The 27,522-nt window shown below is 38.1% G+C and overlaps 1 protein-coding gene across 1 annotated transcript in view; it reads left to right on the forward strand.

The window, feature by feature from the left end:
• The first annotated feature begins 325 nt into the window (after positions 1-325).
• Positions 326-27,522, forward strand: part of LOC114668720 (leucine-rich repeat-containing protein 75B-like) — a 47,202-nt gene continuing 20,005 nt past the window's right edge. The window contains exons 1-4 of the mRNA XM_028824621.2: positions 326-555; positions 845-1,127; positions 10,740-10,868; positions 13,214-13,326. Of these exons, the coding sequence (XP_028680454.1) occupies positions 846-1,127; positions 10,740-10,868; positions 13,214-13,326 (524 nt within the window). The 5' untranslated portion in view covers positions 326-555; position 845. The remainder of the gene's footprint in view (positions 556-844; positions 1,128-10,739; positions 10,869-13,213; positions 13,327-27,522) is intronic.

Here is a 27,522-nt window from a genome sequence, read left to right on the forward strand (position 1 = left end):
CAGTGATGGACTGGTCACTGCGGCTCTTGCGTTGTGACTACAGTAGTATTGTTAAGATAGACTCCAGCTCACCGTAAACTTCTTGTCAGAATTAGAAAGGATGCATGATTTTGTACGAGGCAAATACAGTGTGTGTACATCAGAAAAATAAGTCAAAAGGTTTAGGAGTAATATGGTGTAAAAAATTATGTTAAGTCCTGCTTTAGGAATAGTCCTGTAATAAGCGAATAGACGTGACATTGATACCACTGCACAAAGCCAGACATACATGTGCAGGCGGTATGTGTTTTAAAACAAGGAGACGAACACGTGCGTACAAATAACAGAGCGCAGTGGCGACAGGGCGTGGTCAATTACTAACTCCTCCCATACTCTTACGCTGTGCACGCGCACCCAGGAGGAGCGAGCGGTTGAGAAGTCTTCCGCAAACTCGTATGCAGCGCGTGACCGTCGGACTGATTGGTCCACGGCTTGGCGTGCGGAGTATATCTGACACTCAGCTGGAGGAAAGGGGAGGACCTGTCCAGTGTCAGCGGTTTCTGTGTTGTCAAACAGGCGAGTAACGACAGTCACAGATGGACAAGTGAAGCCCAGTCGTGTCCTCTGCTTTCACAGAAGCGGTTGTCCTGTTAGAAGCTGCCGTGCAGATTGCGGGCAGTAGCCACTCTTGCAGTCGTTCTGCTTTTTCACCGAGTTGAAGGCGACTGGACGTCGCGATACCCTTTTTGTCAAAGCTGCTACATGATACTAGGCTTCAGTGTCGTCCCAGGTCTCCGATGCTTTTATGAGTTTTTTTTCTCTCACATTAACACGCTCATTCATATGTTTTGTGTGTATTTTAAAGGATGGGCGCTAGGCTGAGCAGACGAAGTAGCTTGGAAGACGAGACAGAATTTTCCAGGCGGAGGCGGCGGCGACAACAGAGCCCCCGGGGTGCGAGTATGAGAGGCGGTGGTGATTTCTTTTTCACGTCGCTGATCCTGCGTTCCGAAAAGCTTCCGGGAATCCTAAAGAAAAGCAGCCCAGCACCCTATATGAGGCGAGTGTCATGGATCCGGGAGATCCAGGGGCTTTTAAGAGAGAGCAAGGCAGAGGAGGCGCTCGGCGTCCTCAGATTACTACGAAAGGTGAGGCATAACCACAAGGTTATAACAACTGAAAATGCAGCTTGTACAAATGCAGTTGGTTTATAGCCTAACATTGTTAGTTGTGACATTTAGGATATCTTTTTTACAATTACTAATGCATATGAACATGTATTTGCATCAGAAGTACTGTATTATATTACTGCATTGCACAGCTAATTTGTTCATGTGCATGTACACTATGTGTAATGTGATATAACGGGTGCAAGTGTTGAATGATGTCTTTCGCGTCCCCGCCCCTGCTGTCACTTAGTAGCGCTTTTTGTGCTTTTACGGTGTAGAGCCCGTGATTGTAGCTGTCTGGCCCTTGTCTGGCTGTCTTTGTTTTGGTGCGGGAGTCAAGGAGGCATGCGCTCGGCAGAAATTAGGTTACTAGTTCCAGGGAGGGGGTGGGCAGCAACACTGACCTACCTGTTTTGTTAACATGCCACTTAACACAGTCCATTCGTTCTGTATCGTCGCATGCTTCTGTATGTGCAGAAATACATCAATCTCGGAAATGCGTGACAAGGGACAATGTGACGGTATTTCACAGCTTGTACAAGATATCTGCGTGTGTGCGTGCCTGTATTCATGTACTCGTGGCGTGAAGATTAGCTTTATAGGTACCATGCGCTTCTGTACTACTGGTGCTGGCAGGATGTCATTTTAAAATAAAGTGGTGGAATATACCGGAGAGAAACGTTCCTTCACACTCGCATACTACACAATAGAGTACTTAATTCCTTTTAGAACAGAGAACATACTTTTCATTTTAGTCTTCGTAAATCTCACCAATATACCTGCAGACAGTAAGTGTTAGCAATTTTATCGAGTGTCTTGACAGGCATTGGAGCCTAGTCAGGGGCTATTTAAAGCTTAGCACTTTGTGGTGCTGAGGTAGGCTGCAGGCCTCTGTGACCTTGAATTGGATAAAGCAGGTTCGAGAATGTACTTTATTTAATGTTATGATTTTACGCAGCAAGCCATATTCTAATGAACTATACAATACAGAGCTGTACTCCTAGAAGTAAGGAGTAAACCAGCATTCTTTTATGCATGTTTTGTAGTTCTTGGGCATATTGTTCATAAAGATTGATTTAGCTGGGGAAGAATCTTGGTCGGATAACTGTTAATAGTATTTTTTTTTTTTCAGATCAAGATTATTGTAAATTACTTTTATTTCTTTGGCTGGAATCAAAATCCATGTGTAAAATGCCTCTGTTCTCACCAGGGTTTTTACCTGCCCTTTAGTTGGTGTTGCTGTGTTATGCTGTGTACCTACTGTAACCCTGAACTAGATTACGTGAACCTGAGAATGTATTTTTATTTTACTAATTAGAAACTCTGTGTAACATGGTATTTTAACAAATTAAATTGTATTAATTATGTTTATGCTGTATGCTATTATTCTGTGTGTGTGATATATATTCATCTTGTGGGTTTGAAGTTTTAGGAGTCAATTTTAGTTAATAGCCCAATGATACAACACATTTCTGATGTATCTCTTCATATATAGACTCCGTGCATTTTGTGTATAAATAAAAAGACATTGGTGCACATAAAAATTACTCCACAAATAAGGGAACACTTAATCATTGCAGTCTAACATCAAGTCATTGTAGCTTTGGAGATATTAGTCTGTCCAGTTAGGAAGCATAAGTGATTGTGAATCAACTTCACCTGCTTTGGTGCAAATAAAAGTGACAACAGGTGTACTGGAGAGGCAAAAGTAAGAACTTCTAAAAAGAGAATGATTTTGCAGATAGTGGCCACAATTGGCCTCACTCTCCTGACTGATTTACGTCTAGTTTTATGTTCTGCTACTGTCCTCGTCACTACTGGTAGCATGAGGCGGTACCTGTAGCCAATTCAAGTTGTACAGGTAGTCCAGCTCCTCTAGGATGGCACATCCATATGTGCCATCAGAAGGTTTGCTGTGCCTCCCAGCACAGTCTCAAGAGCATGGAGGAAATCCCAGGAGATGGGCCCTTATATGAAGAAAAACGGACAAGGCTGTAGAAGGGCATCAACCGAGCAGCAGGACTAGTATCTGCTCCTTTGTGTGAGGAGGAGCACTGCCAGAGCCCTAAAAAATTACCTTTAGCTGGCTACTGACCAAACTGTCAGAAACAGATTCTGTGAGAACTGTGCTTACAGCCATGCAGCTCGATTGGCGTCCACCAGAGAATACCACATTTGGCAGATTCGTCATTGGCGCCCCTTTCACTTCACAGATGAGAGCGCATTCACAGTGAGCACATGTGACGGATGCAAAAGAGTCTGAAAATGTTGTGGTGAAGGTTATGCAGCCTGCAACATTATCCAGCATGACAGGTTTGGCAGTGGGTCATTGATGGTGTGGGGAGGCTTATCCTTGGAGACCTCCATTTGCTAGGCAACGGTACCCTGACTGTTCTTCGGTACCAGGATGAAATCCTCAGAGCTATGGTCAGACCTTACCATGCGGTGGTCCCTGGGTTCCTCCTGGTGAAGGACAATGCCCAGCTTCATGTGGCCGGAGGGTATAGGCAAGTCCTGCATTTCGAAGGCATTGATGTTATTTACTGGCCTGCATGTTCTCCCGACCTTAATCCAGGCGAGGGAACGTTAAAATCTACATCAATGAATCCAACACCGTCAAGCAGTGCCACAGACTGTCCAGGGTCTTACTGATGTCCTGCTCTAGGTCTGGGAGGAGATCCCCCAGGACACCATCCACCGTCTCATCAGGAGCATGCCCAGACATAGTCGCAAGTGCATACAGGCATGTGAGAGACTTGCACACAACTGAGTTACACTATGAGTTGCTGTGATGAAATAAAGTGTCAATCAGGCTGTGATTTCAATTTTTGACTTTGATTTTCGGTGTGATGTTGAATCCAGCCCTCAATGGGTTGGCGATTTTTGGTCTCCATTGTTCACTGTTGCAACATTTTGTTATCAACGAATTTAAAGTACAGTATTACTCAGTAACTATTTTACAAATGAATATTTTGTTAATAGTGGTCTGATATGTGATTTAAATGTTAATTTTTGAGCAATGTATAAAAGGGCACTTAGTTTTTAAGAAATCTTTTTAATGTCCAGTGTCCCTTTTTTTTTGCCTTCCTTGAATGTGAGAAGGGTGCACTTTAGACATGTAATCTGTTACTTTGCTGTATTCAGATTTATAGCTATAATAATTACAATAGTTCATAAGGTGGTTTTATTTATTTAAAAGATTCAAAAACTGATGACCTAAGATACACATACTAAGGTAATGAAAGATTTCTGTGAAAGCATTTTATATTTTAGTCTTCAACTGCGTGAAGCTAAAAAGACAAGTTAACAGTTTTCAGAGTCATGTATTTGACTTTCATACAGTAATGTTTAGACATATTGTTTTTCTTTCCTTTACATCTATAAATAAAAAGAAATTTCCTTTACTTCTTGGAGCTATTTTGTTTCCCTTTTAACATGGTCTTTTCATATGTGCTTAAAGCCTTTCCCTGGAGTAGAATTTAAGAGGCAGAAAATAACACTGAGCCAATTTATAATCGCCAGTCAGCTTAACAGGTGGAGAAATCGAGCACAAAGAAAATCTTGCATAGACATGAGGAGAATATTTAAATTCCATACAAACTATCTAGGTGTGTGGTGTTTAAACGCAGGACACTGGTTCCCTGAGCCTTAACTGCAACACTGCCATGTTCATATTTAGGCATTTATTAAGTTCTGAGTGTGTTCAGCATGTTTATTGTGGATTCTGTAATCGATTTAGTTGCTGACCCTTTAATGTCCTACTTATGATCCTGAACCATTCAATCTGTCACACTAGACATAGAACTAAGTTAACAAAAACAACATGTTGTGGCCCATGTCTTTCTTTTTGTATTTGGTATCTCTGGGTACAATAAGCCATAGAGTCCTCGAGTTTGAATCCTAGAACAGGGTCTGTTCTTGTTGTGACTCTATTAAACAATTTTCCTCGTTTTCTGTTCCAAGTGTTGTTCATCAGCTTTTGTTGTAAAGGTGTGTGTCTGGTTCACTGTAGACTTCAAATAGGCCCAGTAGGAATAAGAGTGAATATGTACCCTGCACAGTTGAATCCTGAGCTGGACAATGTGCCTGTCAAAATACTCGCAACTACCTTATTATAAAAATATGTAGCAAACAATAAGCAGGATTACCGAAATGAGTGTCAAAATAAAGCAGGTAAAATGTGAATGTATAAATCATAAACGCAAGAAACCTCAGAATGGTAGAAGTGTTTAATGAAAAGAAAAGACTAACGTGTAGTATGAATAATATGAAAACACAGTATAATCCAAATGAGGGGAAAAAACACACAAATTATTGTAGTTAAATTAGACAAAACAGATACAAACTGAATGATAGCAATCCTCATCTTCAAGTGCATATTTAAGAAGAAAAGCCTAAATGTATGTTTCAAAAATGGAGCACAATAAAGAGAGTAATACAGTCAAAGAAACTGAATCAAATAAATAACATTCAAACAGTAGCATTTAAATGCTTTGCTGAGAATTTAAAAAAAGAAATGTTGATGTGAAACTGGAATAAATGGTAAACCAGTAAATTACGAATCATAAAGACATTCCAAAAATCAATATGGAGTGAGTATAGAAAATAGTTAAGAAGTGCATTCACTTGGAATGGCAAACATGTTTTGAGAATAAAAGCCTTCATCAGGCTACCAATTCATGTGTAGATTAAATAAAGCAGAAAACAAACACCATTTATTTAAAAATGTAAGGTGAAAACATGATGCATGTGCTGATAATTATACAGATGCTTAACTTACCAACTGCAAAAATTGGGAGCCTCCTCTTTAAGAAATCTTTCCATATGAAAAAAAGGAAAAGAAATGTGACGATCTTGATAAGTTATTTAAAAAAGGGCATGGATGCAGTTATGGTTATTTTGAGTAGAAAGAGAAAGAAAAATCTTTGCCACTAACACCGTGATCGTGTCTTAATTGACATGATAGATAAATATGGCTGGACTGTAACTAAAAACTTAAAAGCAAAACGAAGAAATGATGACAAAAATCGTGGAGAAATTGAAATTGAGAGAAATTGAAAAACCAAAACTGCTTAGTATTTGTGGGGAAACAACAGAGGTTGTTGATTTCAGAGTAACCTTGTCAAATTTTGAAATTCAGAAGGCCTTCTGAAACATTGGAGATCGTTGTAGTTGACACTTTTATGATATGGACTGTCAACTGCGTATTTTAATTCATAAAGTGAATACTGGAGTTGGGTGTAATGTTTAGAAATATTGTTTTGTGGAGTTTCCTGATATTACCCCTCTGTTTTGCATAGTGTGATGGCAGATTGTGTGAAAAGCCTTTTTAGCAACGGACAAAGGAATAAAAAATGCTTCTAGTGCTATAGTCTGTTCTGTGTGCGATATTGTTGGCGACATTACTGGTGTTGATAGTATCACCTGCCTCAACTGCAGTGCAAATGTGTAATGTCTATCTGCTCTTTTTTTTTTTTTTCCTTGTTGTTTTATCTACACCACAGATTTATTCTGAAAATTGTTTTTTGATTAGTCCCAATTGAATGTAATATGTTCAAATTCTTTCTCACTGTGCATTGACTGTTGTGGAATAATTTTATAATTTGTAATTATCTGGTTTATGTTTGTTCCAATTTCAACATCATATTCTTTTACTTTGGTTTTTCTTGATGTATTTATGTATTTTTTAATACATATTGCAAGCAGACGTTAGTCTTTGCAGTATAACAAATTTGAATTTAAAGTCTGAATAGTCCTATTTTGTAGTATCACTATGAATTCTTGTTTTTGGTAAGGTCCTTGCACTCATTACGGTGTTGTTTGTTTTTGTACTGAGCTATGAATTGCCACTATTTACTCCCTAACTTTAACTGTGGTTACTTTCTCTTTGTGTCAGCACTTTAAAGATCCTGTTTTCATTGCTTGCATACTGAGTAGTCAGTATATGATGACACTGGTGAGGTGCTATTCTCCTTCTCACCCACTCGGGTCTACCACTAAACACTGTCTGGTAATGCCACCTTGGCATGGTATCAGGTCTCCGTAGTCTCAAGATTTCATCTGGCCCTTATTGTATTTGGTACTATGAGCTCTCCAGCATCTATTGTATTATGAACAATGTAAAAATGGGGCATTTCCACTTTGATGGTGGAGGTGTAATGCATTCATGCAAATGGAATATGTGTACAGTACGACTCAATATACAGTATGTTATTTTAAATAAGGTTTGTCAGTCCTCTGCTTCTAATTCACGCATGGCCCTCCCTCCTATACCAGTTTCTTTTTTGGTTCATTTTAACACCAAGCAACCAAACCCTCTAATCAGAAAAGATGACTGAGTGAAGATGCTAAGCTATTATTGATGCTGCTTATATTTCCTCAAAGACTGAAGTTGCCAACCTGTTTGGGCTCCTGGTTCCTTTCATACAGTATGTGTTGTCCTGCTTGAAGTACACTTTACTGAATGAGGTGGACAGGTGGTGAATTGTGATCCTGTGGTTTTTTAGTTTCATAATTTCAATAAGGCATTGAAAACATTTACTTACAGATATGAAAGAGAATTTAATATTTGCCACTCTCACTTATTCATGAAGTTGAAGTTTTCAAGGCAGAGCAACAATGTGTCTCTTGAAGTTTGAGTTTCTGTGCTTCATCTTGATTTCCATCAAAGCTGAAAATGTCATTTCATGCTAGTGTGTGGAACCAAAAAAAAGTTTCTCCAGGTCACAATTTGATGACAAACCGGGAAGATGTATTCATAATGCCTGGCTAGAATGCAGTTGCCAGTATTATCAGTTATAAAAAGACTATGCATATAGTTAAACCTTTTTTCCTTCTTCATTTTCATGTACAGCGGTGTGAAAAACTATTTGCCCCCTTCCTGATTTCTTATTCTTTTGCATGTTTGTCACACAAAATGTTTCTGATCATCAAACACATTTAACCATTAGTCAAATATAACACAAGTAAACACAAAATGCAGTTTTTAAATGATGGTTTTTATTATTTAGGGAGAAAAAAAATCCAAACCTACATGGCCCTGTGTGAAAAAGTAATTGCCCCCTTGTTAAAAAATAACCTAACTGTGGTGTATCACACCTGAGTTCAATTTCCGTAGCCACCCCCAGGCCTGATTACTGCCACACCTGTTTCAATCAAGAAATCACTTAAACAGGAGCTGCCTGACACAGAGAAGTAGACCAAAAGCACTCAAAAGCTAGACATCATGCCAAGATCCAAAGAAATTCAGGAACAAATGAGAACAGAAGTAATTGAGATCTATCAGTCTGGTAAAGGTTATAAAGCCATTTCTAAAGCTTTGGGACTCCAGCAAACCACAGTGAGAGCCATTATCCACAAATGGCAAAAACATGGAACAGTGGTGAACCTTCCCAGGAGTGGCCGGCCGACCAAAATTACCCCAAGAGCGCAGAGACGACTCATCCGAGAGGTCACAAAAGACCCCAGGACAACGTCTAAAGAACTGCAGGCCTCACTTGCCTCAATTAAGGTCAGTGTTCACGACTCCACCATAAGAAAGAGACTAGGCAAAAACGGCCTGCATGGCAGATGTCCAAGACGCAAACCACTGTTAAGCAAAAAGAACATTAGGGCTCGTCTCAATTTTGCTAAGAAACATCTCAATGATTGCCAAGACTTTTGGGAAAATACCTTGTGGACTGATGAGACAAAAGTTGAACTTTTTGGAAGGCAAATGTCCCGTTACATCTGGCGTAAAAGGAACACAGCATTTCAGAAAAAGAACATCATACCAACAGTAAAATATGCTGGTGGTAGTGTGATGGTCTGGGGTTGTTTTGCTGCTTCAGGACCTGGAAGGCTTGCTGTGATAGATGGAACCATGAATTCTACTGTCTACCAAAAAATCCTGAAGGAGAATGTCCGGCCATCTGTTCGTCAACTCAAGCTGAAGCGATCTTGGGTGCTGCAACAGGACAATGACCCAAAACACACCAGCAAATCCACCTCTGAATGGCTGAAGAAAAACAAAATGAAGACTTTGGAGTGGCCTAGTCAAAGTCCTGACCTGAATCCAATTGAGATGCTATGGCATGACCTTAAAAAGGCAGTTCATGCTAGAAAACCCTCAAATAAAGCTGAATTACAACAATTTTGCAAAGATGAGTGGGCCAAAATTCCTCCAGAGCGCTGTAAAAGACTCATTGCAAGTTATCGCAAACGCTTGATTGCAGTTATTGCTGCTAAGGGTGGCCCAACCAGTTATTAGGTTCAGGGGGCAATTACTTTTTCACACAGGGCCATGTAGGTTTGGATTTTTTTTTCTCCCTAAATAATAAAAACCACCATTTACAAACTGCATTTTGTGTTTACTTGTGTTATATTTGACTAATGGTTAAATGTGTTTGATGATCAGAAACATTTTGTGTGACAAACATGCAAAAGAATAAGAAATCAGGAAGGGGGCAAATAGTTTTTCACACCACTGTAGGTAGGAGTTAACTTCCTGAGTTTGTATGGATGTCATTTATTTCTTGAACAGCTAAAAATCAAGTACTAAGTAATATACTGTGTGTATCAAGTCAGGAGTCGCATCCCTAACTTTTGCTGTTTCTTCTTGAAGCGTGATATGTGGTATAAAGCTGCATATGTTGTCAAAATAGGCAGGTTTAACTATACATTTTCCTACACATTTTTGCAACAGCTGCAGTGCCTTTACATAAAATATTTTACTTTATTTGAAAATCACAAAAGCCACCAGATAGCTGGTGTAGCCAGCATGTGTTCAGATGTAGCTCAGAATTATTGTCATGATTAAAATTTTCAAACAGTTGATTGTTTGGATGGGGAAAAAATGATTACTTTTGCTTTGCCATTTCAAGCATTTTGCATTGTCTCAATGCATTGATCCGGAGTCTAGGTTAACCCTATTAATAATTTTAAATAATCTGTTTATTCTTCTTGATTAATAGTATTTCTAGTCTAGATTACACACCAAAAATTAGATCGATTTTCTGTATATAGCTGTATATCCGTGACATGCTCATAATGAGACATTTGTATTAAGCTGTCTTTTGCAAATTCTAATTGAACTAATTGCTCTTTCAACATTCATTTCTCTGTTATAGAGTTGAACATCCTTTTAAAATGACTTTTGCAGCAGAACACCATCGTTTTTTCTCTGTCACTTTATTGTACATTAACTACTGATTTAAAAAAAAAATACCTTCAGAAAAATATTTCAGGATAATTAATTTAGTAAGGATGTTTCCAAATGTGCTGTTGGGTATTTTTGTGCATTATGCACATTTGATGATGAAGGAATTACATTTTATGTACTACTTGGGCAAAAATGAAAATTGACAGTGTTTTGAGTTCAGTCTAAATTCTACATTGACTTGGCTTTTTCCTAAATGTACAAAGCATTAATCTGTAGGAAGATAATTATTTTGCTGCAAAGTCATTACTTGTTTTGGAATAATAGGTAATGTTTCAGTGGGTAGACTCCTTTTTTTTCTTTTTAAATGACTATAAATGAGTAACTTTAATTATAACCTGTAAAATGAATACCAGACCTTTTGTTTAACATTGTGTTTTATTTTTAATGTACAGGATTTGGGTCTAGAAGGCAGTTCTCTAAGTGATGTTCTCTATAAGAACACTGCATTCCTAAACCTGGTGGATCCCATCTCTCATGAGCTCCTGCTCGGTCTGGCACGGGACATTCAGTGCCCAAAAAAGGTGAGTGAATGCCATGAATACTGGGATCAGTTTAGCTAATGTTAGTGTAATAGCTAATTTAATTCACTGTCCCTTTTTTTTCTTATTAGTGTAATATTTTAAGGCTCTTGTGTTTTTATTCTGCATCTCTTTGGGAATAAAAGGAGTGATTTATTTGAAATAAAACAGCACAGTAATGCATGATTTCCCAGCACAGATCTTAGTAATTGCACCCATCAGGGAGTATTAGCTCCATGAATGGACCTGGTTCTGAGTTACAATGTCAACAAAATAAGCACCAACTAAAAATTCTTGTACCTTTTTAACATTATATTATTGTTTATGTAATAAACCAGTTGGTGTGAAGCTAGGCATTTTGTCAACCATTAACTAGGGCGGAGTGGTGGCTCTGAGGCTAGGGATCTGCACTTGCAATCGGAAGGTTGCCGGTTTGAATCCCGTAAATGCCAATAGGGACTCTGCTCTGTTGGGCCCTTAAGCAAGGCCCTTAACCTGCAATTGCTGAGCGCTTTGAGTAGTGAGAAAAGCGCTATATAAATGCAAAAAATTATTAAAAATTATTATTAAATTGTATTACTGCAAAACAAACAACTTTCTGAGCCTGCATCTAGCTTGGCAATCCCTTAGTGTAGTGTTTAACAACGTTAAAGACTTTATTACTTATAATTGGGCTTGTATTGTATCTACTTTGCTAAATTTTCTTCATGTTAATTTTTAATGGGAAAACTAAATGCTTTATGCTTACTCGATTCAAATAATACATTTTATGCCTGTTTTATACTAGCATTTTTAACCATTTATTGAATCTGGAACCATGCACACTAAAATTATTACATTTGTTATGTGGATTCTGAAGCATTTTGTAGTCCATTTCCATCATACATTTTAAGACTGTGAGGCTGTGAATACATCAGTTGTAAACAGCTGTTCTTGGTTTTCATTGAGAGCTCTCTAATGCTATGACAGCATATTTAATGTAAAGAGTTCAGAATGCTTGATTTTACTCCACCATTTTCAACCTTTACAAGGATTAACCTCTTGGACTGTGACTTTAAGCTTTGCCAATGTGTTTTTTTTTTTCTTCACAGAACAAAGCCAGATACATAATGAGAAAATATTCCAGATAATAAAACAACAATGTCTGTTTGAAAGCTTTTTTTGTGCATTTGTAATTTAGCTTTATCCCTCATAATGAATTGATCCTTTACAAATAAGATCGTTATGCAAACAGGCAATACACATACGCCTACACAAAGCTAGGAGTGGGTGTCTCATGAAAATGTAATCTTGGGGCCTCCTGCGCTTTGGTTATGAAGACACTGAACTCATAAGAGAGAGGCATTTGCATATTTATATCATTTGCAGCTCCCCAATGAGAAAGATAACTGTCTTTCTAAATAGAAAAAGACCAGTGTGATCTGTCTTGTTGTAAGATGTATGATGTTTTCTGCTACGCATTGCTGAGTTATAAAATAAAACTCCTAGTTTTCATGGATCATGCTTCTTCGTTTGTCTGCAAAGGTAACTCGATAATCTTTGTCTCTTCTTTCCCAGCAGAGAAACAATTGATAGGGACATAAGTCTTAAGTGTTTTTTATTGTTTTTTTGCAAAATTTTTTTAATGACAAATTCTTTTCATCTGTGTTTTGATTTTAACATTTGCTTTTGCACACTAATTTTAATCTACTGTAGATATCCATAATAGTGAGGTACAATTTACAGGGTAGTTTGACCCTGAAAAATAAAGTTAAGGATTTCTAATAAAAGGGTATACATATATATTTGCAAAGAGAGAAGCAGTGACACTGATGGACTAAATAGTTCATTCTTGTATTTCAGATTTTAATGTTTAAAGCTGATTTGGAAAATGGATGAACAGATATATAATACAGGTTCTTCATTATTAAGTGTTTAAGTACAATGTTTTCCTTTAACCCAGGTATTTACATGAAATCTAGTCTGATTTTAAGTTTGAGAAGTTTATCCGGGTAACACCTGATGTGTGCTTTGGGGGGGAAAAAAAAAAGCTGAACAAAAAGGTGTAGATTAACAAGAGATGAGCATCGCAAGAGAGAGGGTCTGTGTGACATACTCTTTCTATTACTCACAAATGGTCTAGTAATTGGTTCATTTGTCAATTTAAGGTATTTATTTTTACCATAGAATTCCTCCTGAGGCTGTTGTATTATGGAATAAAAGTGCTATAAAAGTGACTATAAGCACTATATCCAAAACATCATTCTCTGGCATATTATGTTTCAAACCAGACACGTTTGTTATTTGTGTTTGTTGTTTTTTTTGTATGTGGTTATCATCATCATAGTTTTATTTTTTCTTTGTTGCAGGAGATTGACCCACTGCGGTCCTCTGATAAGATATGCAGACAGCTGATTTACCACCTAAGCCCACATTCCAAATGGCTGCGACAGAGCATGCCACGAAGGAAATCGCAGGCGTGGTAAGTACTAAATTCTTTGCTTTTTGGAACAATTCTCTCCCCCTCCTGGCCAAAGAAAACATTTTTATTTATTTATTTATTTATTTATTTCACAACACAAACTAGTGACAATATTCAGTTACCTGAATTTTTGCAAGCAAGTAGTCTTTGTGCTAGATTGACATACATAATATTACTAACACAGAAAATCTGTTTTACAATAAGTAGTTTTTAAAAAAACTCCTATAACTCTGGAAAGTCTTAATAAATGTATAGTCAACATGTAAAAAGACTGACAAGTGCTGCTAATCATTAATTCTGCAAAATCAGAAATTGAAGACATTGTTGTTAGAATATTTATAAATATTTCTGATGAATACCACTTTGAATCTCTAACCTGAAACACTGTCACTGTCAGCGGTATAGGAAGCTTATCAAAGCGAAACAACTTTATATAATATAATATAAAAAAAAAGCTTAATGAATATAAAATTGAAAAGACTCTTTCAGTTAGTCACCCCCAGTGTTTAAACTGCCATCAAATATTATAATAACCATTTCCTTTTGGTACCCAAGAGCTATCGGCTCGAGTGAAGGAAATTCAAGAAGCAATTGTTTCTTCTGTGTACCATAGGAGGACATTTAGCTTGGCAATATACATTTACTTGAACCTAAAGTGATTGAAGGTAATGATATGGTGACTTGTCTTGTCTGAAATGTATTGCTTAAGGCATGAGTATTAAAGCGGGATCTGCCCTTAATCAGGTAAAAATGGTGTTATTGATTTTTCCCACCCCTACCTAGTTCTTGGCAGCCTGGATGCATATGACTTTCAGACAGTAACAGTACAGTGTGAATAAGCAATTAAGCACTAGAATTCTGTTTCAGACTTAAGGAGTTGTAATGCTATAATCCTTTTATTTAACAAATTGTCTGTAATGGTTTTGAAAGGTATTTCTGTATCTGAAAGCAGCTGATTATTGAAATGTTTGTGTAATATATGTTTTAACCTTTAAATTTTGTATTTTTACTGGGTTTGTTCTTATTTATTTTTCACTTTAACTACAAAAATCATTTCAAAATGACACCTGTATATAGTGTGGCATGGTGCTCAGTGTGGTCTGTGCTGGTTCCTTACAGGTTCAGCATCCTTGGTTAAAATCCAATAGCTTGTTGTATGCCATTCTTGAGCTTGCACATTCTACCTGTTGGTGTGTGTGTGTGTGTGTGTATCATGTGTGGGTTGTCTCCACAATTCCCACCTCCCCAAACTCCGCTTCTGTTTTCCACAACTTCTAGTTTTCCTTCCACATCCTCAAACACATGGAAGTTAGGTTGATGTGTGGATGGGCTCATCAATAGATGGTGCCCCAGTCAGTGCTGGCTCCTGCCTTGCAATGAATGCTGTCAGAAAAGATTCTGACACTCAATTGCTTCCGCATCTACCACCATGACCCTGAATTGGATTAAGCAGCTTCTTTTGAAAGTTCAGCTTTTGCTGATGTTCAGACTGAATCAATACAAATCAAGTCATACCTTTTTCACATTTTAAATAAAATATTTTAAGTGAAAAACCTAGATACAGTCTTCAAAAATCAGTACTCTAATTTCATGTGTGCATATCATTTAACTAAGAGTTCATAGAAGAATCTTTGCTTTTAAGACTTTAGTAGTTGGGTTCTGCATAGGTCTCTATCTTGATCTTCTTTTTGTCACATAAACCTTATGAGTGTATAAAAGTTATCTTTAACTCTGCAATGAAATTCTTATATGCATGTTGACTCTCCAATACTGTGATACGTAAGTAATGTAACTTAAAGTAATCTCATTCATTAACTGTGAATCCAGATCTTGTGCTACACTGTATCAATAGTTAATGACTGCATGTTAGTCAGTCAGTCAGTTAGTGTCCAACCTACTATATCCTAACTCAGGGTCACAGGGGTTTGCTGGAGCCAATCCCAGCCAACACAGGGCGCAAGGCAGGAACAAACCCCGGGCAGGGTGCCAGCCCACCACAGGGCACACACCAGGGACAATTTAGGATTGCCAATGCACCTAACCTGCATGTCTTTGGACTGTGGGAGGAAACTCACGCAGACACGGGGAGGACATACAAACTCCACGCAGGGTGGACCTGGGAAGTGAACCCAGGTCTCCTTACTGCGAGGCAGCAATGCTACCCACCGTGCCACCGTGCTGCTCATGACTGCATGTGCCTATTCTATATTGTTATTTGATAAATAAAACAGATTGTAGGTCTTATAGTAAAGTGTAATATGTGAAAGAAAAAGTCTTTATTAAAAACGTAAACTGTATTTCCAAGATAATTGTACAAGTTGTAGATATGCAGTGGATATAAAAAGTCTACACACCCCTGATAAAATGGCAGGTTTTATGTAATTAAAAACATACATTTTCTACATGGCTGTGGGAGACTGGGTATACCTTTTTGCAAGTTTAGCCGGGTTTGGATATTTTTCTTTGTGAGAAAAGGGTGTTGTCTTGCTAGCTTCATATAAAGAATATGACTGATTGTTGTCACATGTAGGGAACAACCAGTACTTGCCAAGAAATCCTGCAGCTCCTTTAATGTTGCTGTGGGCTTCTTCGTGGCCTCCCTGACCATTTTTTTCCTTGTCTTCTCATAAGTTTTGAAGGGATGTCATGGTCTTTGTAGAGTCATTGCTGAGCCATATTTTCTTCACATTTTGATGACTGTCTTCACCATAATCCATGTGATGTTTAATGCTTTGGATACTTTTTTTGCAACCCTGTCTTGATTGATACCTTTCAATGATGAGATCCATTTTGAGTTTTAAAAGTTCTTTGTGGACCTTGGCTTTTTGGAATATGTTATAATAATAATAATAATACATAAGGCACCTTTCTGAGAACTCAAGGACACCAAACAGACAATAAATAAATAAATAAAAGACACATTATAAACAACTTAAAACATCAGAAAATATAAAAAATAAAACCAAACAAAGCCACTGTAATCCTAAAGAAAAAGCACTTTTAAACAGATGCGTTTTAAGTTTACATTTGAAGGATGAAAATGATTTGGTATTTCTAAGCTCGGTAGGTAATGAATTCCAGAGGTTGGGAGCAGAATGGCTGAATGGTCTGCTCCCCATGGTGGTTAGACGGACGAGAGGGACGGTCAGATGGATGGAGGAAGAGGATCTAAGGTTACGGGAGGAAATGGCAACATGGAGAAGGTTGGACAGATATGGAGGGGCGAGGTTATGAATGGCCTTAAATGTTAATAGCAAAATTTTAAAATCAATTTGAGACTTAATCGGGAGCTTAAGAAGCTGCTGCAAGACCGGACAGACATGGTGAATAGATGTGGTTCGAGTAATGATGCGTGCTGCAGAATTCTGGACTAGCTGAAGATTTTGGAGAGATTTATTAGAGAGACCAAAGGGGAGTGAATTGCAATAGTTGAGACGAGAAGTAACAAGAATGGCAGTGGTATGGGGAGTGAGGGAGGGGCGGATGCGATTAATATTACGTAGGTGGAAGTAAGCAGACTGGTTTACGTTATTAATGAGAGATTGGACAATTTGATTGACTGAGCAACCACAGAGAAACTAACCAAATGCAATTGAGACAGGAAGTGCCAGGCAGGGCATGGTGACACACATAAGGATAATGAGGAAAAGTATAGGAAGACTGCTGTCAACTTTTCAACACTGAAATTAGATTAGGTAAAGTTTGTTAATACCATGGTGATATTCAGATGCAGCAGAAACATAAAAAAAAACAAGGATACATACTTGCAGGACAGATAATACCGCCAAGCAATGAATGAATCAGTCAAATCAATAAATAAATAAAAATAAACTTGTAAATTGTTTTCACAGCGGGTACTACCATGACTGGTAGTCACAGTTTAGACAAAGGCAAGCAATGCATCTGAAAATGAGTCTGAAAAGCAAGTTTTATGGGAACACAATTGAGAGAGGAAGCGTCAGCCAAGACCGGTTGAGACATGTGAGAATGCTGTAGGATGAATGCTGATGGTAAATACAAAGCAAGAGACATCAAGTAGTTTTATACAAAGCTAAATTGCGTTTCAAATGAGCGGCAACTATTCACCAGAAGCATCGGCTCATGGAGGTTTCCACTGATGTAGTAAAAATATCACTTTTTAATCTGTTAACTTTGCTTTACGTGCCCACAGTTCAACTCAAATAGAATACAGCAAGGAGCAGAAAAAAAGGATAGTGATTTGCTGGTGCACTCTACCCTTGCAGAGCTGATATACTGATTTATACTCTACTGCCTGCAAACCACAGTGTTTGGCCAAACCAGAGAGGGAGAAGCAGTGGAGTGCCCACGCTGGACTGAAGTTTGTCCCGTCTATACAGCAGCTGTAGGGAAATTGGCTACTTTTGATATTTGGTCTTTAACACTGTATCATGGTACCATTCTCATATTGTTTGTTTTCAGATTGTGTGGGTGTTTTTTTTTTTTTAAATCTATACACAATTTAATTACAGTACCTGTTGTCTGTTGTGCTTCATAAAAAGGCTTTATCTTTGTTGGCAGCAGCTTGATGTTTCTGTGACTTTTTTTTTTTTTTTTTCCCTTTCTGAATCACAATAGCTGGCATATAATGACTAAATGCAACTACTGAGGTTCCTTAGAGATGTTATTTAAATCAGTGGACTGTTTTTAAATCAGTAATCATAAGAGCTTTTTAGCAGTTTCCAAAAATTAATTGCAGACACTGTGGTGCTTAAATTCACATCTGTGGTTGAGGTTTTATTGATCCAGTTAATACACAAACCTTATTTCCTTCCCTGAGAAACATATGCCATCCATAAAGAAAACCCGTAGTGCTTGGTCAATGGAAAAACCTTAATTAAAGTTAGTTTTGGAGGTGACCGAAAAATAAGTTGGTTCAAATCATACCCTAATAGGGAATCCGTCTACTATTTTAACAGCTCTTGATGTAATATTTTCTGTCTTCTTGAGATACAAGTAAGCCCGCGATTCTCTAGAGAATCGTAAATCCAAGAATGGCAATCAGTTTCTGTTCCGTCCGATATTTGGATGGATGACATATCATGGAGGGTGGGTGCGTCTGCGGAAATGTCATTTAATTAAATAAGCATATCTGTACTAAGGCGGTTTCGTTTTGTGGAGATGTGATTCCGTTGCCTTTGCTGACATCAACTGCTGGCAGAGTGGAGCACAGCAAGTTTAGTTTACAGGTTGTGGTGTTTGTGTGCCAGCCACTGAGTCTGGGAAGCCGCTGGGTTTGAGTCTGTGACCCTCATGTGATCTATATTACTGGCACAGTGGGTTAGAGCAAGTGTAGTGTACAGGTTGTGTTGTGTGGGCGCCACCTACTGACTCTGGGAAGCTGCTGCGTTTGACTCTTTGGCGTGCGCCACGGTGCAGTACGTATGCGCCTCGGTGGGAAGCCGTTGCGTGATGAAATATCATGGAGGGTGGGTGCGTCCTGGGACAGTTCATTTCAACGCGCTTCTGTTATTGTGTTTCTTCATGCAGTCTCGTTTTTGTTTTTTTATGGCTGTGTCGTCGTATATGCGGTGGTGTGGGCGGTCGCGTCCGGGTGGCTGTACAACCTGGCATGCACGCTTTACCTCAGGTTTAGTTGACAGGTCGTAGGCATGGTAAAGTTTCCATTTAATTCAATAACCCTATTTGAACTAAAGCGGTTTCTTTGTGTGGGCGCCTTCGTTCATTGTTTTTATCCATACGGGCTCGTTTACAGGTCGTAGCCATACGGGCTTGTGTTTGTATTACTAATCGTTGAGCTCCCTCCATTTGGATACGTGCCTCCTTTGTCTGTGCTGTGTCAAAAGTGCGTTGTGGGCGCGATCATTCATTGTGTTTATCCATACGGGCTCGTTTTGTATTTCCGTTAGTTGAGCTCTTTCATTGTGGAGCCATGATGTCTTTGCTTCTGGTGTGTGTGAAGCGCCTTGTGGGAGCCTCCTGGCACAGTGGAGTAGAGCAAGTGTAGTTTACAGGTTGTGTTGTTTGGGCGCCACCTACTGACTCTGGGAAGCCGCTGCGTTTGACTCTGGGGTGCCGCGCCGCAGTGCGCATGCGCTTTGGTGAGTCCGCCGCGTCCGCCATGCATAAATTAACTGTTGTTTAGTAATAGAATCTGCACACATTTCTTTCCTTAGCATGTGAAAATCCCCACTGTCCCTTACCATGCAGGTGTGCAGTACAATTGCCAGACCTTGTGTCTAAATGATCAACCACAACCCTGCTCCCCTTAAAGGGAAATTTTCTTGAGTAGGAGGAACTAGTTTGGACACAGATGTGCTTAGTTAATCATGAATTGTTAGCCATATCACAGGTGTTTCATTGGGAACTGAAATCTCTATCAGGACAGGTGATGCCACTTGCCAGCCCTATGGCATATTGGTATGTCTCTTGCCATCGATCCATGGATATTTATTTTTAATTTTTCCCTTTCTGCCACCTAGAAATGTGCTGGCTTGCAATTCACCACTCTTTCTGAGAGTAAAACCCTATTGCACATCTGTTTTTCTAGAGCAGAGGAAGATGGTATCAACTCACTGAATACTGGAGAGTGATTTCATTTAAAGTGCCTTGCTCTTGATGTAATCATGATATCATGCAAGTTAGGTTTTCTTTTTCTATATTGGATTAAAAATATATACAGACCCATGCTTTGCTGCTAGTGTGGCAAATGGTTGCAGAACCTCCAACCAAAATATACCTGTTTAACCATGTCTCCTCATGATGAAATTAAGTAAATCCTAACAAAAAGGAACCAATTTACTTATTTTATACTAGACATTAAGCCCGTTACAATAACGGGCGCTAGAACAGTAGTCCATAAACATTAGTAGGAACAGTCTATATTAAATGGCAAGGGACCTTTTACCTCATTAAATTTTTTCCGTAAAATGCCTGTAATTTTCTCTGACAGTAATACTGGCTTTGTTGTCCGTAATATGCGTTTAATTTTCTGTCACAACAGTGGGCAATCAGCAGGTTCTCCCCAGCAACTGATGTAATGTGCGCGAAAATAAATCTACTTTTACTTTACACTTTACCGGGCCAAGCTTTCTTAATCGCAAATCTGACATCCTCAGAGTGAACACTTGCATAACAATGGGGAAGCTGGTCTCCGTGTCTCAGTACCCGATTGGATATTTCGTGTTTTCTGTTTTAGGTCTTACCTCATTTACCGAAATCCAATTGGATCTGCCACGCGATATTTTATAGGTCCTGCCCTCTCTGTCTTGTGTGACGCGTCAGGCGGCCTTTGAAGCAGCGCACTGTGCCCCGCGCATACGCACTTCACCAGAAGACACACACACATGGACACTGGACGCACACAGGGGTTTTATTAAAGAGGATATGTAGGAAAATGCAAAATTTGTATTCAGATGCTCCAAGTGTTTTGTGTAGATGTTTATACCTTAAGCCATATTAATTTGCTCAGGTTATTTACAATATATTCATATACAGTAAGTGTGAATGAGTTGACTGATGTCGGGGGCTGTTTTGTACAATTTATGAAAAATTATATTGTCACCATAATGTGGGTTAGCATTGTTGCTAATCATGTCTCCCAGCTCTTTTACAGAGTGAACAAGTTCTACTTGACTAATGTGAAGTGACTTTGATAGCCTATATTGTTGGTATTGCTGCTCCAGGAGGAAGTAATGTGATGATAGGTGGAAACAATTCAGCATAGATAAGGTAAAAGATAATAAAGATACTGGAGAGAAAAGAGTCCAGTAATGTTTACTTGTGCCATTAATGAACCTTGACGTTCTTGCAACCCTTCACCCATTAGTTTGGAGGAGTTTCTGATTTTATACATCTACTGGGGACCAAGTTTTTAGGTATGAGAGACTTGTAGAGTTTCTATCGCCATTCAGTTCTTGTGGTATTTCTTCAGTCAACCTAAAGAATTTATGAAGATTCTTCTTCTTCTTTCGGCTGTTCCCGTTAGGGGTTGCCACAGCGGATCTAATTGCACTACTGATATTCTTTCCAGAAAGTGAGTGCCTACTTCTGTAATAAGACCAATATAGCTTTATAGTATGACACCCCAACACACCTATCAATTTTTTTATTTAAAAAAATTTTTTTTGCTTGTTTTTTTTTTTCTTTAAAAATGAACAGTTACACTAGTTTAACATTTGCAAAAGAATATTCTGTTACAACTGTTAAAATCTCATGTATTATAATTTCCCTGACCCCCCCCCCCCCCCCCCAACTCCCCTGTAGGAGAATTGTTTATTCCTGCAGTTTGCCCATACTCAAACCCCCAAAATTCTCCCCATCAGATGTTTTAGTAGAAAACAATCACTTTGGGAAATTTAAAATAATCTAATCAACTCAAGAGATAAACAGCCCATACAACATAAGTGAACTCTCCAAAGGGACCTTTACTACGCAAAGCCTCTCTCTCTTGTTTCATTAAAGTGCTGTGGGTGGAGGGAGAGTGTAATTGGAAATTAGAAAACAAAAAGAAGGAAGTAATACAAACTGCAGCGTCCAATTTCGCCCAAACATGTTTTAATTAAATTCTTGAGACAGTATAAGAATAAACGAGTCTCATGGGTTTGGTGTTGTTTGCTGGCCTCTTGATAGATTGACTACTGAGTAAAATACTTCTAAAGTTCATGCACAGTTCTGTTTAATGATATGAAACCATAACCCGAGTTTAACATCTATTTTTTTACCAGTCTGTTAGTGTTTGTGTGCTGTGTGTCATTTGGTAGAAATGCATCAAGCAGTATGGGTGAAGACCTAACCTACAGTAGCACCAAAGTGCATGTAGCAGAAAACTGTGTCCGCATTAATAGGAAAGGTGAACCAAATCCCAAGGATGGCAGCATTAATAGGAGACATGTACAAAATCAAAGGGTTGGCATTATTAACATGTTTCGTGTATAAAATTGAAGTGATGGCAAGAGGTTGTGTGTATAATTAGAGGTGTGGCACCATTATTAGGTAGCAAACTAAAAATTGTGATGAAAAAATGTTGCTCAGAAAGTAGATTTCAACACCTTTTAACTTGGAGTACACTACTATAGTTCCTAGTGCGAATGGGATGTTCACCCTGTCTAAGGACAGATACCCCTCGTTGTCTTCCACTATAGGAAATCTAGTATGTAGTTAGTTAGGCCACTGAACTCTGTAATGCACTGCTATATCATCTGGTTGGAAGCACCTTTTAATGACTGAGAAGCCTTATTATACATGCATAAGCTTTGCTGCGAAGACAGCTGCGGTTCTTAACAGCTTCAAAGCCATTAATGGGAGTTCTTACTCCTTCACCGTCAAGTTTGTGGGGTTTAATGTCTTTGCAGAAGGCAATTTGATGCAGCAGGAAAGTTGGGGGGAAAAATAAGCCCCAACAAAGAAACTGAGAAAGAGGTTGAATCAAATGTCTGTAACCTGTGAGTATAACATGAGAAGAAGACGGAAAATGTCTGTTTGGGATGGGCAATAAACTTTTTGTTTTAATGATGTATACTGTGGCATGCAAACGTTTGATCACCCTTGCTTAAAATGTCTTGCTGTGAAAAGTTAAATGCGCGTAAGATGAACTGATCACCAAAAGGCATAAACTTAAAGATGACACATTCCTTTAATGTTTTTTGGCAAGATTGCATTTTAATTCCATCATTCACCGGTAGAAAATACCAAAAAAATGAAAAGGTCCTGAATCAAAAGTTTGGCACCTGACATGGTCAGTACCTAGTGAACAACCCCTTTGGCAAGTGTCACTTTGTCTCCAGCTAAGAGTCTTCCAATTCTTAATTGGAATGTATGCTTTGGATAATTATCTTCTTGTAGGACTCATCCTATTTTTAACTTCAACTTTTTTTACAGATGGTGTGATGTTTGCTTCCAGAATTTGCTGGTATTTGAGTCCATTCTTTCCTGTACCATTGACACATTCCCTGTGCCACTGGCTGCAACACAAGCCCAAAGCATGATCGATCCACCCCAATGCTTAGTGATGGGAAAGGTTCTTTTTTCCTGGAATTTGGCCACAATGTGCAAAGATATGTTTGTAGAAAAAAGGTTGCCCAACAGTTCTATTTTGACTTCATCAGTCCACAGGACACGTTTCCAAAATGCTTCAGGCTTGTTTAGATGTTCATCTGCAGACTTCAGGCACTGAATTTTGTGGCTACGACACAGGAAAGGTTCTGGCACTGATGCCTATGGTCCTTTTTGTTCAATGGATCCTTTCTAGGCTACGTTTTACTGTAACGTTGCCGTTGTTGTTTTAAATGCGACTTCGTCTGACTGCTGTTAGATGTTACTAAACCGGCATCTATACTGATCCATGTTGCTATTATCCACCAGCTTGCAATGCAAATTTAAAAATACTCCTATATGGCTGAATACACGCGATCAGTTTTAGCTGGGATGTCTAAGACTTAAAAAGAGGGGGAAAAAAACAAATAACTCAGTCATGTCAGATGATTTGAAGAAGGTTTATGCTTCTATTTGAAGGTTTTTCATTATATAACTTGTACTGTCACCTTTTAAATGAGTAAACTTTTTGGACCATCCGAGTATAGGTGACTATAATGGGTATGAAAGTGTATGCTATCAGAATGAGTCTGAATTCATTATTATTTAAAACTCTCTGCAGCTTTATAATTTAAAAAAGGACACTTGGTAGACTTTAAAAAGCTACAATGCTGGAAAGCAGACAGATAACCTTTCATAAGATTACAGCATTTGTAACTTGCATATATAATTTGTCAATATTATTAGTATCGCTACACTAACACGTTAGACTAATTGACATAGAAGTTGGCTAACAGGAGCATAATATGCATAAAAATGACATGTTTATTAGTAGTCCTGGTAATTAAAAAGTAGGTATATTGAAAACTTCTTGGCAACATCAACTTTCCTCTGACTTTGCAGAGTGCAGATCAGATATCAATTTAATTAAGCTGCAGAATGGTAGATGTGCTGATCAACAGGGAAAAATAAGGCTTGATGCATAGCATTTATAGTGAGCTACACTGGTATTCCCTGTTGTGATGCTAGTAACGAGCAGTTAGTCCTTACCAGCCACTTTTCTTATATTTTTTTTCATATCCTGTTTTTAAAACATTAACTAATTAAGGCAAGTTTTTTTTAAGAATAGACTCCAATCTATGAGGAAATGAATTTTTGGCAGATTTGCATATTGTAGATGGCATTTGTGCCACACAGTTAATAAACACAGCCTGTTTATATGTAAGCTTTGCACAGCTCATTAGACTTAGCAGTTCTTTTCTAAAATGCAAGGGGATAAAAAAATAAAAACTAATGTCAATTAGGGTCTTGCAAATACTTTTTCTTCACATAGAATAAAATGTAGCTGCTCTGTTTTTAAGTAATCTGAAACCTTAGTTATTTGTATACAGCTCCATCACAGTTCTTTTTAATACTGAAAAATATCATGTGCACTGACTAAGGGAGAGGTTATTTTCAACATCAAAAATACTTTTAATTGAAATGAAGAGGCACAGATAATTTTGACGTGCAGTATATTTTGTCCATAAAATACATGCTAAGATGCTTTAGATTTACAGTGTTGGATAAAGCTTAATGAATATCCATTTGAACACAAGCCAACATTCTAGAAAAGTGGAATTGTGAATGAGTTTTTTAGTTGGGGAAACAAGTGTGTCAGTAGGCAAATACAAAATTATTAACTTTTCATAGTCCAGATGAGAGAGGGAGTGAGAGCGCGCCAGAACAAGCAAAGGATATAGGGGACTACTATGGTAGTGAGCTCTGACTTCATTAAACAGACTTCAAAAACCACTGCTGCTGTGTGTGCCAGTGAGAAAATGCGCTTATACCTTCAAGTTCTACGGTTGCTGTGGTGGTGTCCCCAATTGTATTTTCTAATTAATCTTTTTTTTTTTTTCCTCTTGATTGTTATGGTTTTCTGATGATGGATTTATCACACAACTAACAGACTAAAAACAGTAACAGAAATGTGCAAAACTAAGATTAAAGTTGTACACCTGCTTTCAGTTTATTGTAGAGCATAACTAAGAATCATCTCACCCTTGCCTTGTCCTAAAACTGGATACATTTACCTCCGATGACAAACATTATGTATTTTACAATGTCATGAATTACTGAGCAAAAAATAAACCCACATTCCTAACCCATGTGTGGAATAAAGAAAATTTAACCATTAATCCTCCCAGTATCTGTTAATGAGGCAATTCAGGCAGGGCTGCTAACCAAGTGTATTTGATTAGTTGATGACCAAGAAAGTGTTGAAACTGTGACAGTTCATGGCTTGTAGTAGGATAGAGACGAGTATAATTTAATTTACTGTTGTACTTGTCTGTCTTAGAATTGTTACATTGCCTATGAACTTTACCTGGCATAAAGCTAATGGTGTTTAATATGCCTTCTTCTTGCTTGCTTGTAAAGCAGTCATCAGTTTGCAGTTGACAGTATTGGTAGCCAATTTGGTTTAGCTCGGCTAATTTGATTGGCAGTATGTCTCTGTTGGGTTTGCAAACCACAACCTTTAATATTTGAGCTTTTCCAGCTTGTGACATAGTTTTTATGATGTGCTTTCATCAATGCTGCCCGAGGCTTGGCCCCCCAATTCCTATCAGAGCTGCTGCAGAAAAATGAGAATGTACACTTCACCCCAATTACTGAGAACAACGCATGACTGACGCTATAGGAGAAAGCAGCTGGCTAAGGGCTCTGTCCTGTTTGGTGTTTTTTAGATGTGGAGTTACAAATGTAGCATTTGTCAATGTGAACTTCATCTTTTTTTTGCATTAGTACAGTGTGAAATTTATGTATAAAAAAAAAAAAAAAAATGTTGCTGATAACTCCATTTCAACAAAAGCTTAGTTGCTAAATCCATGGTGTGGGTTTTTTTTTCTTTTTTTCCATTCAGACAAGTCTCAGTCCAGAAAACATCTCTTGTCTTCTGTATTAATAATTTATCTTCAAATGTATGGTATTTTGATAGTTCACAAAAAATCCTCAAAATTGCAAATGATTTTCTCTTTATAACTAGCATTACAGATAATAAGACCTTAGCAGTTATGTTACATAATTTCAATTTAGTACAGCAACTATGTGATCCCTCAGTAATTGGTTCTGTTCACAGTAACACAGTAATAGTATTGTTGCCTTTTAAGCGTGTGTGTGTGTGTGTGTGTGTGTGTGTGTGTGTGTGGCATTTGTGGTTTTAGTAGATCAGTCTTAGTAGGTAAGGTTAAAAAATAGGGACATTATGCAACACCACTGTATCAGCAAGGATAGGAACCTAATATGCTTGAAAAGATGGCAATGTTCATTAGTTCAACTGACAATGATTCCTAGAAAAGTCATTAAAATTATTTAGTGTTTTTGTGCCAGAATACAATTGGCCTCCATTTCTAGCTCCTTCACAAACAGAGGACTCACACTTTGCTCCTGTTCTTTTCGGTAGAATGTCATTTGCTTTGGTAACAATTTTATATCAGTATGCAGAGTAATCATTCTGTCATTTATCTGTTTTAAAATAAAGAAATATTCTGCTTTTGCTGGTCTTTCTGAGCAAAAGAAATAAAATCAGCCTTAATGAGCAATTTAAAATAGTCAATTTCTTATACTTTGTGTCTGTAAATGAACATTTTCATCACCATGAACATTTATTTTGTACATAATGTGTTACAAAACACAGTGGCAGCTGGTTTCCTCTGCAAACTATAAAGTGACTGAGATAGCCATCATCTTGGGAATTAATGTCATTTTAGTAATCATTTTTTGTAGTTTAGAAACATTAACATTATATCTTTGCTCTTTAGCAAGAAAGAAGGTTTCTTTTTGGTCATAATTGCCTTGAGAATACATAGAAGCTGACCTGGGGAGAAGGCAGAGATACCAGAGTGAAGAGATATGTGGGGGGATAAAAAAAGTGCTTGGTTCTGCTTTGGTGCTCCTCTTCACCTGATGGACCTGTACACGTAGGCTCCATTGGCTTTAAGCTTCTTGGTCCATTTTCTTCCTGTGTTCATCTCTCCTTTTGATTTATTCTGTATTTAATGTGCTCTTTGAAATAGCCTTTTTTTTTTTTGCTTTCTGTGGAAGGCTCCCACAAAGACTCTCAATATATTTTTTAAGATACATGTTTAATTGAAACTGTCCATGAACACTCTGTGCTGCCAACAGAGAGAAAAAAGTGATAAC

This window comes from Erpetoichthys calabaricus, chromosome 18, assembly GCF_900747795.2.
Source record: "Erpetoichthys calabaricus chromosome 18, fErpCal1.3, whole genome shotgun sequence".
Taxonomy (NCBI): Eukaryota; Metazoa; Chordata; class Cladistia; order Polypteriformes; family Polypteridae; genus Erpetoichthys; species Erpetoichthys calabaricus.